This window comes from Phalaenopsis equestris, unplaced genomic scaffold, assembly GCF_001263595.1.
Source record: "Phalaenopsis equestris unplaced genomic scaffold, ASM126359v1 Scaffold233969, whole genome shotgun sequence".
Classification (NCBI taxonomy): domain Eukaryota; kingdom Viridiplantae; phylum Streptophyta; class Magnoliopsida; order Asparagales; family Orchidaceae; genus Phalaenopsis; species Phalaenopsis equestris.
Genome location: NW_018251897.1, coordinates 1 through 13,413, shown reverse-complemented (window position 1 = coordinate 13,413; position 13,413 = coordinate 1). Strand labels below are relative to the sequence as shown.

At 37.4% G+C, this 13,413-nt stretch overlaps 1 protein-coding gene across 1 annotated transcript; it reads right to left on the bottom strand.

Annotated features, from left to right (window-relative positions):
- Window positions 1–10,104: 10,104 nt before the first annotated feature.
- On the bottom strand, window positions 10,105–13,361 carry LOC110038812 (putative pentatricopeptide repeat-containing protein At5g06400, mitochondrial). Its single transcript, XM_020743720.1, is given in 2 exon segments — window positions 10,105–11,519; window positions 11,521–13,361. Coding segments are annotated over 2 exon segments (3,096 nt in total). The 5' UTR covers window positions 13,342–13,361; the 3' UTR covers window positions 10,105–10,244.
- Between the last annotated feature and the right edge of the window lie 52 nt (window positions 13,362–13,413).

The following is a 13,413-nucleotide window of genomic DNA, read 5'->3' as shown; positions in this document are numbered from 1 at the left end:
AATTTGTATTTTTGAAGTATTAAAAATCTTAAAAGATTCATGTAAAAAGAAAAGAATTAAACTTCATAAAATCTTTGAGTTAATATAAATTTTTTAAGTGAAGAAATATAAAATCTTTTTAACATTAAGAAGAGCATGGTGAGGTTGAAAATCATTAAAGGTTATCCAGATATAGTAATCCTCACATACAGAAAAGAAAAAGAAAAGAAAAAGAAAAGAAAAAAAAAGAAAAGAAAAAGAAAAGATGTGGGGAGAAGCTTAAGGAGATGCCTAATTAAACTTAAGGAAAAAAACTTGGAAACATTTTTCTAAACTTTTGATTTGAATATTAAATTAATTATTAATAAAGTTTTATGAAGTTCTTTTTCATATGAATTTCTTAAGTGACTTTAATATAACAAATTGCAATTTTTCTTGAAAGAAATAGAGGATTAAAAACCTTAGACTTGATTACTGAATATCCTTACATCTTTAGTATTAACTGGAATTGTTTTGAATTTTTCTTAAGTTAAATTATTATATTTAGAGAACTAAATTATGGAAATCTAAAATTTAAATTTTTTATCATAAGTCATATTTTTTATGTAGTAGAGAAGTTACATGAGGACAAGTAACATGTAAGTTTGGGGGATTTTGATACACCGAAAATATATGCATTTTTAGACCCATATTTTATACTCATTTTTGGTGATATTGCACTTTATTGGAAGGTATTTTGATATTTTCTTGCAGGTTGTTGATTTTTAGGGCTAAAAGCAAAAAGGATGAAATTTAGAGTCAAAATTACGTTTTTGAAGAAGTGCTCAGTGCCGGCAGCGCCGACGGCACAAAACAACTTAAGACTAGAGATTTTTACTCAGCGCCGACGGTGCCAAACCAGCGTCGATGGCGCCAAAGGTGATGCATACCCCGTTTTTAGAAGGTTCGATGTATTTTGATGATTTTTTTTGAGAGTTTTTGGAGGCACCTCTTGGAGCACCGACCTTGGGCTTTATTTGGGGTCGAATTTCATCAGAAAAAGTGCTCCTCTACATTTTCACTCATCTACATTTATTTTTCGCACCACATCATTCCATTCCACTATCATATAGGAGTCCATTTTTTATTTTTCTTTCATAGTTTAGAGTTTTTGTTGGGAGATTTAGTGTGAAACTTTCTATAAGATTGGAGAAGAAGAAAAGTGAGAGATATCTTCACCCTACATTTCTAAAATAAGGCTACAAAGTCTTCCTAGCCTAATCAAGAATATTGGAACTTGACTCTGGATTAACCAATATTCTTTATGCACTTATAAGAGGGTAAATAATAGGTATGCTCCTATTTGACACAATATAACTTATAACAATTTAAACTTTTCACTGATTATAATCTCATTACAAAGGGAAGGATACTTTCTAAAATTTGATCTCAAATTGTGATGGTTTTTCAACTCCGAACTTAATTTTTTTTTCTATCTGGCCAATTGAATTGTTAAAATGTGTTGTGAAACATATGATCCGAGAAATGGAGTATGAGTTCAACAACAGAGTGAGGATCACATTTGATTCCATGGAGGAGAACATCGTTCATGGAATTAAGTGCAACTAAATAGGAAAATATTCTTTTTTGGGTGAAGAATTGGAGAACCTTAAGGGTGACAGACTAAAATCTTCAATTTAGTCTTATTATTTAAAAACTGAAGCGAGAGCTAGCCTTTAGGTGAAGGGAAGTGGGAGCTCTGAAGTGAGAGCCGGTATCCTCTTAGCCTGCCACAGATTTAGGGACTAAACACTGAGATTAGCCAATGATTTTCTATACACTGTATCAGAGAAGAGAATTAAAATTGCTCCTATTTAGCATAATACATAATATGAACATTTATCTCATCTCATTTTACCATAGCCTCCTTGTAGTGGGAAGGATGATTTTTCTCATAAAAATCTTTGTTACATAAATATAGTTAATAGATTAGTATTTACTGTTTTTAACTTTGCATTTTTGATTTGATAATAGTTTAGAAATTTAATTTTGATTACATCTCAACAATTGAAGTTAATGACAGTGATTTTAATTGATTTTCTGTGAATTTCCTAGCAAATTTATCAGTTCCAATTTAAACCTTCCCTGTGGGATCGATATTTGAGGATTAAATAGAAAGTCCATTATTACTTGATAACGATACATATACTTGCGTAGAACGTGAATATTAATTGATTATACTTATTTAAATTTTACACAATCTATCATAATAAAAAAATCGGATCAACAGGGAAGATACCAACTCTCACTCTAGAGTTCCCTCGATTTCCTCCACCTGGGGCTAACATCTCGTATCAGAACCTAAAACAATAAACCAAGTTGGAGGCTTTAGCCTGTCACTCTAAATTCCTCTAACTCTACACTCTTCAAAGATTATTTCCCTATTTATTTGCACTAAATCATATGAATTACGTTCTCATTCATACAATCTCATGTGATTCTTTCCAATTGTTGACTGAGACAATACCAGCTCGGTTCTTACATGTTATTACAAAAAATTTTAACATCTGGATTAGCCAAATCAAGAAGTAAATGAAGTACATAGACAAGATTAATACTCTCCACAACTTCCATCCAACACTTTAATTACTTATCATTTTAAGGAGAAAGATAAAGAAAACTACTCAGAATCCGTGAAGAAAACAAAACCACACTTTAGTTTAAAAGTAAAAATCATTGTCAAACCAACAAGAAGTCTCGATTAAAACTAAAAGTAGTTTAAAAACAAAGATAAAAACTTATCTCAAATCCTCCACCAAACTCTTGAAGCTCTTTTGAATCTCTTCTCTCTTACAACACTCTTAACTCTCACAATAAAACTAAAAACAAAAAGGATAGAGTAAATTTATGGTGCCTGAAAAAATTTCTTCAAAAAAACTTCTCAGGACTCCCCCCTCTTTTCTCTAAACTTCCTTCTTTTAGAATTTCCAAAGAGGTGTCTTGGTCTCTCTTCAAAATATGTTTCGATTCAATGTATTTCCCAAGGGATGCCTTCTTTCACAAGTCTTTTAACTATATTTTCATTTATATTGGTCATAACCACCCTCTTTAGCCAATAGATGCCTCAAATGTCCCTTCAAAATTTGGCAAAATGAATTAACCCGTCAAATAATTACCTCTGGTGCTTAGGCACAACCTTCTTTGTTTTATCGACGCTTAAGTGTTGGATCTGACGCTTAGGCGCCAAAATGCTTTTGCACAATTTTTACATTTTTGCTCCAAATTTGATTCTTTTTCACTCCTTTTAGCATTTTTAACCTTTTTACTTGTACCTGAAAGAAAAACGCACAAATATCTTCCATTAAAGCGCAATATCTCAAAAATATATATAAAAATGTGTCTAAAAACACTATATATTTTAAGTGTATCAGGAATCTGCTCTAATAACTTCATCATATATTGGTGATATTCAGCTAGTCTCGGCTTCAGAATCTTGCATTGCCCAACTACTTATTGAATGACGAGTTGTGAGTCACCTTAAATGGCAATGTCTATTTTGTCCATTGATATCGCCAATTCTAGTCCGATGGTCAAAGCTTCATACTCTGCTTTATTGTTTGTGCACGCTTCTGTTAGGTGGTACGAGAATCTCAACATTCCCTACTTTGTGTGGTATAATTATTTTTGATATTCTATCTTTTCAGACTGATGAAGCTCCATCAAAGTACATCTCCCAACGTCGAGCACTGGACAATTCCACTTGCATTATTTGTTCATCGAATAAGTCTTCACTGGGAGGGTACCGAACTGGTAGTGAGTGTGCCATAAGAAAGTTCGTCAAAATCTACCCTTTTGATAGTGTGAAGGTGCACGAAGGTTATATTGAATTGCAATAAGAACATTGACCACCTTACTAACCTCCCGGAATGTGTAGGATGGGTCATCAAATATTAAACGTATTAATTTTTGTAATTAGGTTGTCCTTATGAGATAGCATGTAGTGTATAAGCTTCTGAGCGGCAAAAAATAAAAGCTAAACTATCCTTCTCAATGGGAGGATACTTTACCTTTGTAGGCACTAGACATTGACTCAAGTAGCAGAGTGTGTTTTCCTTACCCTCATCATTGACCTGAGCTAAAAAAGCTCTGAGAGAGTTGTCTAAAGTCGAGATATAAAGTATCAAAGGTTTTCTAGGGATAGAGACTGCCAATAAAGAAGGTGTCATTAAGTAATGTTAAATTTCTTCGAAAGCCCGTTGGCATGGCTCCCCTAATAGAATTTGGCACTCTTTCGGAGTAAAGTTGGAAAGGGCTAACACATTCCAGACATATTAGATATAAAACTTCTTAGGTATGTCAGTTTGCCTTGAAAAGATCAGACTTGCTTCAAGGCTCTGAGAAGTGGCATTTTTAAGATGGTTTTAATCTTCTCTAGATCGATTTCAATTCCTTGATGACAAACAATGAATCCTAGAAATTTTATAGAGATGACACTAAAGGCGCACATTAAGAAATTCATTTTAAGATTACATTGTCGTAATCATTCAAAGAAAATCCTCAAATCATACAGGTGGTCTACTCGTTGCTTACTTTTGACAATCAAGTCATCCACGTAGTACTCTACTTGGTTGTGGATGAGGTCATCAAAAATCCTCGTCATAGCTCACTAGAAAGTTAATTATGCATTCTTCAACCCAAATGACATCACTGTGTGACAAAATATTCCAATTGGAGTTCTGAAAGCTATAAGAGTTGCATCTTTCTGCTCCATTATGATCTAATTGTACCCAGATGATCCATCCATAAAGGAGAAAATTTCATGTGACGATGCAATTTCCACCTTAACTTTGGTATTGGTATAGGAAACTTATCCTTTGAGGATGCTTTGTTCAAGTCCCTAAATTCGACACATACCCGAATTTGTCTATTTTTTTCTTAACTAGTATAACGTTGGATAGCTGTGTGGTATAATTCCCCTATCACACAAAGTTAGCACCTATTAATTTTTTTATCTCGACGGTGACTTGTTGTTCTATTCAAGGGGCATTCTTCTGGAAGTTTGTTTCATTAGGGCTATACTTTCGTCCACTCTAAGCCAATGCACTGTGACATCTAGAGATAATCCTAACATCTCGTCGTAACTCCAAGCAAAGCAATCCTTGAATTCTGACAGTAACTTGATTAAATTTATAAACTCTTCCTCGTTGAGTAGAGAACTTGTGAAGGTATATCGGTGATGCTCCTCAATCCTGAGATTAACTTCCTATAAATTGTCGACAATTGTTTTAATTTCTTCTTCAAATTCTGGCACAGCGTCATCTATCAGAGAATCTTCATAATCATTCTTAACATCGAGGTAGTACTCTTCCAACCCGCTAGTAACAACCGTACCGTATTTTGAATCTTCAACTGGTCGTATCGTACCAAATCCAACACCTTATTTTGAGTTGAGAGCTTAACCTTTAACATTCCATAATTTCTTAAAAAGATGTAATTTGTCCTTTGGCATTTGCTTCGGCACATATCCTTGTTGAATCATCTTTTGAAAACAAGGACAGTAATACCTAACTAGTAATTCCATTAATTCATTAAAAACATCTTATCCTAAGTTTACATGAGTTTCAAAATTAGTAGAAGGAGAAGCACGATAAAATTTGATTGGTTTCAAACCAACACTCCAGACTTCCTTGACCTCAAGACTCTTAACCTTATGGGGGTGAACCGGAGCTAGGTTCATAAGTTGCACGTAGTGGTTGATTTGATCAAACATCAAATAATATTCACTCTACTTTGTATCCTCCAAGGTGATCTCGAACTAGGGCTTCTTCTTATTTACTGTCATTGTATCTTTGTCAAACTTATCTTCTTCAGAGTTTCCTTCCATGTGATGCTAATGGTTAGAATCTTTCGTTCAACAATCCTGCTACTTCTTCCTAGCCCACATCCCCAACCTTGGTCTCAGAAGTGTGGGCTACGAGAACCTCCACCGACTCGTTGCAAAGGAGCGGTGAGAGATCACTGAATCAGAGTCAAATGGTCCCTTTCTTGCAATCCTTTTGAATCTTCAATCTTATTCGATACAAATTCTAGAGAAAAGCCAGTCTTCTTTGGAGGAGCATAATAGGTGGCATTTTCGTGGATGCCTACCTCATGTATTGAGAAAGGTTGTAAGTCTCCCTTGATGCAGTGTTCTTACCCTTCTTTGTAATACTTGATGCATTGGTGTGGCCATGATGGGGCCATATTATGCTCTTGAATCAACGGTCGACCAAGCAAAGCATTGAAGGTGGTTTATGGGTCGATGATATAGAACTTAGTGGTTTTTGCTCACCAACCTTCATGAGTAGCGTGATCGATCCAAGCTCTCTTTCTCATTTCTGATTAAATCCTCTTAACCTCATTCTATCGGTGATAAGTTCTTGAGCATCAATGTCCAAATATGTTAACATTTGTAGACTCATTAAGTTGAGTGATACCTATAGTTCTACCAAAACTCTAGAAAGTACAAATTTGCTGATGTTGATGAAAATGTAGAGCGGTCGATTGTGATCAGTAGTACCAAGTAGCAAGTCTTCATCGGTGAAGGTTACCCGAGGCTGTTCCTTTAATGAACAGACTTCATTCAAGGATGTGCTAGCAACCTACGCTAAGTAAATTTTTGGATCAAGTGAAGCCTGATCATTTCTTCTCCCATCTCTTTTGACAGAATTAGAGCATTATAAATGCTTAGCTTGACGAGCAAATTCTTAAGATAACCTAGTACGTTATAATCTGCTTTATTTGAGCCCCTAGTTTTCTCCTAAGTATGTATGTTTTCCATTGGCAAAGGTGGCTCTTTTCGAGTAATTATTTGTTTATCTTTTTCCATTGGAGCCATTATAGGGGGCAAAACTTTCCCACTCATCAGATTCACTTCAGTGATCTCTTCCATCTTCTGAGTTGAACCTAGAGGTTGTCCTCCTGATGTTGCGTTTGATTCTCCTGACGTTGATTCTGAATCGAAAAAGTCCAAGTAGATGGCCATCAATGTTTTTTAGCACCTGAGGACTGACTCCTCGCTCCCTCCACTATCGTAACCGGCATTGTTGACATCTTCTTCATTTTTGTTAGCATATCCATCAAACCTTAGTATGATTGAAGGATCATTTCGGGAATTGAAATCGGGGTTATATTGGTTGTGGACAATTACGTTTTCGTTCGAAACAATCAAAATGTAGCTGAAATCGCAACTCTTATAATCAAAAGAACCCAAAGAGGTGAAAAGATAATCGTACAAAGTCAGCAATTTGATAAATTTCTCCCCCAAATCTAAGACAACAAATCTAACTAGGGTAGCCCCTATCCTACCCTTCATATTATCAGTCCTTACTTCATCCATGATCTCCTTCTTCCGTTGTAGTGGCTCCTCTAGTGTAATCTCCAGCGTTGGCTTGGTAGGCTGTAGAATCTGAGCGGCAGCTTGCACCGAAGCAGTCTGAGTCTGATCCAATATCTTCTTGGAGGATCTACTCCAAACTGTGCTCAATCCACCCTTATCTACATACAAATCTATCGAAATAATTGGCTCTGCCAAAATCATATTTACAGAACCTTTTTCAGGTTCTTTTAAATATTCTTTCGAAATTTTTATATTTCCATTTTTGAAATTTCTCTCGTACCAATCCTTGAAGCTAAAGCAGCCCTCTACAGTATGTTCAAGTAATCTGTGATAAGGACGAGCCAGTCCTTGAAGCTAAAGCAACTCTCTATGGGATGTCCAAGTAATCTATGATAAGGGAAAAAGTTGGGGTGATCCTTCTTGTCGACCTCCTCTGCTTCTTTGGCTCAGGAAATCTGAACTCAGGCTTTATCATCAAGTTCTAGAACATCTTCGCTACAGCTTCTTCCTTTAAGGGATACACCCTATTCAACTGGTATGCTATCCATAAACCTTACCTTCCATTTGTCGTGTATGGTCTTTGCTGGAACAACTGCTTGCCAGGCTGACTATACTGCTGACCATACTGCTGTTGAGACTGACCACACTGTGATGACTGCTGGGAATCCTGACAAAACCGCTCATCCTAAATCCTCATTAGCTCCTTGCCCTTATCAACCGTTACCACTGTTCCAGACTTCTTTTCGAACACCTTAGCTGATCTGGACTTTTCAGCCTTTTTCAAGGACTCCATATGCTTAACTTTTTTCTTGTAAATTGCTTGCTTTGCTGAGTAACATTTCAAATGACTTAATCATAAGTTCCTTAAGCATGAAGGCTACTTAACCATTGATGCTCTTAACTAGAATCTTGATTGCATGCTGCTCTTGAAGCTTAGGCTCACACTTCATTCTCAAGTTCCTTCATCTCAAAATGTAGTCCACCAAGGTCTCTCTAGACTTCTGTTACTCTACCATGAGGTCTCTTATGGTGAAATGGTGCTTTTGCTCCGACAAATCTTTTCACAAACAAGTTTTCCAAGACTTCAAATTTCTTGAATGATCCATTGGGTAATTCTGCATACTAGTCAAATGTGATCTTTGAGTGCCTGCTCAGAAACTGATGGAATAACGATGCTTCATTACCCCCCGTGTAGCTGCAGCTTGCCTGGAAATGTGCAACGTGCTGTCATGGGTTTCTCAATCCATCGAAAGTCTTAAAGGTCAGTTGTACAAAGCCCTTAGGATATGACACGACATCGAACTCCTCTGAGTAAGGTCTATCCTTTGAAATTGATGCACCTCCTTTAGATTGGGCTAAGGCCTCCTTTATTTGTTGCTCAACCAACCGCTTGATGTCCTTTACCGGTATTAAACTCTGAAATAAATCCTTCTTCTGTGGTTCATCCTTGTTGGTGGAAGCGACTTCTTTCTTTTCATTTGTAATGTGCACGATCTCGGGATGGTTCACTTCCGGATATGTCATCTGCTATGACTATAACTGCCTATGCACTCTAGCCATGGTGGCCTTGGTGGCATCCATCTCCTCCATTCTCTTTTACATCAGGCTGATTTTCTCATCCTTCAACTGAATGATCCTTTGTAAGTCATCCATGGCGTTCTCCTCGACAAAAGGTGGAGCATAGCACACAGATGTCATAGCCAATGTCTAGTCCTCGTTCTTTTGCCAATTCTGAAATCTCAGCTCTGAGCTTCCTTACTTTATCATCGACTGCTTTCTCTTTAATCAGCATAAGATCGATAGGCTTTCATGAACAACGCTCTTGTCTATGGAATTCTGTGAAACAGTCGTAACGGCAACGGTCGAAGCATTGAACTTATGATCCATTTCAAGGGCACGCTCACCCGACCTTTCTGAAAGTATTGGTGCGACAACTTTAGGTATTCACACTTTCTTCCTTGATGTTGATGCCTTGAGACGTGGTGTCTCGGTGATGACATCAGTACGTCGAAAGGAAGTGTGCTCCCTATGGTGCAGACCAAATTCAGTGGCAAACGATCTCTTTCCAACATTCCTTTTCGGGAGCTCCTCATAAACAACAACAGGCAGTACTCTCGGGCCCAGAGGAGACTTGACTGTTCTACGTCCTGTAGGCCTCGGGGCAACGGTAGTAGCATATGTAACTGTGACAACAGTATTTACACAGTTTATTTATAACAATTTGTGCACGAAAATCTAGAAAAATCATTTATAAATAGTTATTTCATCATTAATTGGATTCATGCTTTTATATTTTTGTATCATAAAAATATTTCCTTTTTCTTTTTGCATTACAACTTTCTAAAAATAAAGAAATCGGAGAACTAAATGTGTACAAAAAATATGACAGTACAAATCTCGAGGCAATCCAATGGTAAAGTATAATGATGGCGGATGGAAGGATTCACCGACCGATCATCAACCTCTAACCATAAAAAAGCTCGTATGATTGAATTGAAGATCGATCAACTAAAAGGTGGGATGATCGGCCTAGAGCTGATTGAGCAGACTGATATGCGACAATCAGTTCTATACACACCAATTGGTAGAATTGTACCAATCAGATGAACCTACATTAACTAGTCTATTTGATACACGTGTCTTGCACTAAAGTAACCCTCACAGAAACTAATGATTAGAGGGCATACTTGCAATCTTAGCTCCATACCCCCTAGGTCATTTCTTGGATAAAGGTTATGCATTTTTTACTACTCATTACTGTCTCTGTCTATCTCTCTCTCTACTCTCCTCTCTGTGATGCTCTATACCTTAGGCATGCCTCCTCGACAATTTCGGATTCAACATGATGGCTTCAATTTTAATCCATGCAATTGAATGATTCATGTACACAAATATGAAATATGTACTGTTATACTGAATGCATTCTTTCTTTTTTCAAACTCCACTTCATCCTAAGTACAATGTGAGCTAGATCTTGCTTACACTCTCTATTTAATCCATAATAAACAGTCCTAAAATTGATTGCACTAGGGATGATCTTGCTCTCCAACATGTCTTGAATAAGTTTTAATGCATCTTCAGACCTGCCTTGTTTACAGAGACAAGTCATGAACATTGAGTAAGTCTTAAAATCAGGAAAGGGCCCTTTAACTTTCATACGAAGGAAGATGTTCCAGGCATCTGAGAACATCCCCATGTTCACGTACCCACGAATTAAAGCTGAGTACGTAATAACAGTTGGCTCACAACCTTCTTCTCTCATCTTCTTATATATCTCCATTGCCTTTTTGATCTGCCGCTGCTTGAAAAAATGGGCAATCAATGATGTGTTTATCTGCACTGACTGTGGAATTCCAGCTCTTTTCATGTCATCCAACTTATCTAAGGCCGCATCTAATCTGCCATCTCTTAAAAGTGCCTGAACAATGCTTGCATAAATGTACTGATCTACCTTACATCCAAGCTTTTCAAGTTCATTGGTTAGACTAACAGCTTCTTCAGCTTTCCCTGCCCTGCATAAAGACTTGATGAGAAGAGAATAACCAATCTGGTTTTTAAACCCTCTTCTGCATAAAGAATTAACTGCTCTTCTTGCTTCTGCAAATTTTCCTGACTCACATAAGGCAGAAAGAAAAATATCAACCATCTCTTTATCTGGCATGAAGCCTGAAGACAGCATTTGTTGGAATAATTTGATTGCCTCATCCAACTTTCGACCTTTCTTTCCACAAAGAAAGATAATCAGAAACTTGAAGGTGGCGCCATTTGGTTGATAACCTTCAGCCTTCATTTCCTTGAAAGTATTCAAAGCAATTTCTGTAAGACCAGCTTGGCCATATTTAGATATCATGATTGTCCATGTATTCGGCTCTATCGAGCAATGCCTTCTCCTCATTTCCTGATAAAGGCTTCTCATATGCTTAAAATCTTTCCCACTGCCAGAGATTTTGATAGCCATATTATATGTTTCAGGGGTGTGGCTGTAATTGGGCTGCTTACCAACCCAAGAAAAAAATTGCAAAGCAGCACAGCCATGTATTTGAGATCTTTGCAGAACTGCCAGTACGAGTTCGGGTGTGAAAGTAATTGCAATTCTATCCAGTTTTTGTAGCAATAGATCACTATTGGTTGATGAGGATAAGACTCTAACAAGTTCTTCGGCATCGTTCACATCAAATGTGTTTGAAAGTAATTGCAATTCTATCCAGTTTTTGTAGCAATTGATCACTATTGGTTGATGACGATAAGACTCTGACAAGTTCTTCGGCATTGTTCACATCAAATGTGTTTTGTGGCTGTCTACAAACCAAATTCTGATCAGACGAACAGACTGAAATCTCCCGACCTTCACGAAAAGGTTGATGCTCAGCTAAATGGTTTAATTGTTCACCCTCTCTGTGAATGAGTTTGAAGGATCTGCACTGCTGCTCAACTATTCTTGCTTTCTCCGGTTCACCATTTCTAGTTAAGGAACTGATAACCAGCCTGAGAATATGATCAGTTGGATTTATCTTACAAGCAGACATTTCAATTAGTAGCTTAAAAGCTTCATTGGGTTTTGAAGCTTTGCAAAGTTCTTTAATGAAAACCGAATACGCCTTCCAAGTAGGCATCATGCCTTTACTTTTCATGTCATTGAAAACGCTCCATGCTTTAGAGATGTTGTTATGTTGGACATGACCAGCAACCAATGCTGTGGTTGCCACAATATCAGACTCAATGCCATTCTCCAACATTTCCTCATATATCTGACAAGCTTTTCCATATTGATCTAATCTGAAAAGATGTTGGAGAACTTGAGTATAAGAGGAAACCATTGGTAAACAGCCATGTTCTTGCATACCATGCAACAGTTCCAAGGCTTTCCGAACTTTACCTTTTCTCAAAAATCCATCAATTAAACACCCATAAATCCTATTACCAGCATTCAAAATATGCTTCATATCACCCACAATCTCCATGGCTTCATCCATCCTTCCAGCTCTACACAAGCCTTTCACTAACACCTCATAAACATTTGAATCAATAGACATATTTCTCGCCGTCATCTCCTCAAACAACTTCTGGGCTTCATCCACATTCCCAGAAATGCAAAAGCTCCTCATCATGATTGTAAACACTTCAGTTTCCGGGAGCTCTGCAATCTTTATCATATCTTCTGCAACCAACCTTACATTGCCAATATCACCAGCAATAGACAGACAATCCATTAGCATTGCATAAATCTTAATATCAACTTTCAGTTTCTTCAAAACCATCTCTTTGTAGAACTCAAATGCTAGTTCTGCCTTCCTGGTACTGAAAAGCCCCCTAAGAATTGCTTCATAAACGCTATTATCAATCTTGCATCCAGATTTCCTCATTTCCTCAAACGTCCACAGAGCTTTACCAATCTTCTTCGCATTTGCATAATGCGAAATAAGAATTGTCCACGTCTTAATGTTCTTCAAACACAAGTCAGCATCCATATCCTCCATCAGCTTCTCCATCAAATCAAATTCACCAGCTTCACCTGCAATGTAAGCCATGGTGTTGTAAGTCTCTGTTGTGTGGCAAAATCCAGGCTGCAGCTTTATCCAGTGGAAGAATCTAAGAGCTATACTGCCTACTTTGAAGCACCTCTTCAGCACCATATCCACAATCTCAGGAGTGAATACAATTCTCAATTCATTCAAGCGCAGCTCCAAGGGAATCTGGTTATCTGACCGGATTATTTCAGTTACCTTTTGAACGACTGAGCTAATTTCTTCCAATGCGCATGCATTCAGTCGTGTCTTTCCTCTTTCAATGGTTTGAAAAGTGCTATTACTTGCTGGGACATTTTGACAAACATCTTGCGTGTCCCTGTTTTGAATTGGAAAAATCTCTGTAATGATTTGATAAAGGGAAGGAGGGGAGGCTAAGGGTGGGTGTCGCAGGGAGGATTTGCAGCGGGAGAAGAAGAGCCCGGCGGATGACGGGCGGGGAATAGGATGGGGAGACAAGAGCTTGGATGCGCTCCTCATATGCTGGAAATCGGAATACCTCGTCGGATTTCAGAAAGAAAATACAGATTCGAATCTAATGAATAATCTTTA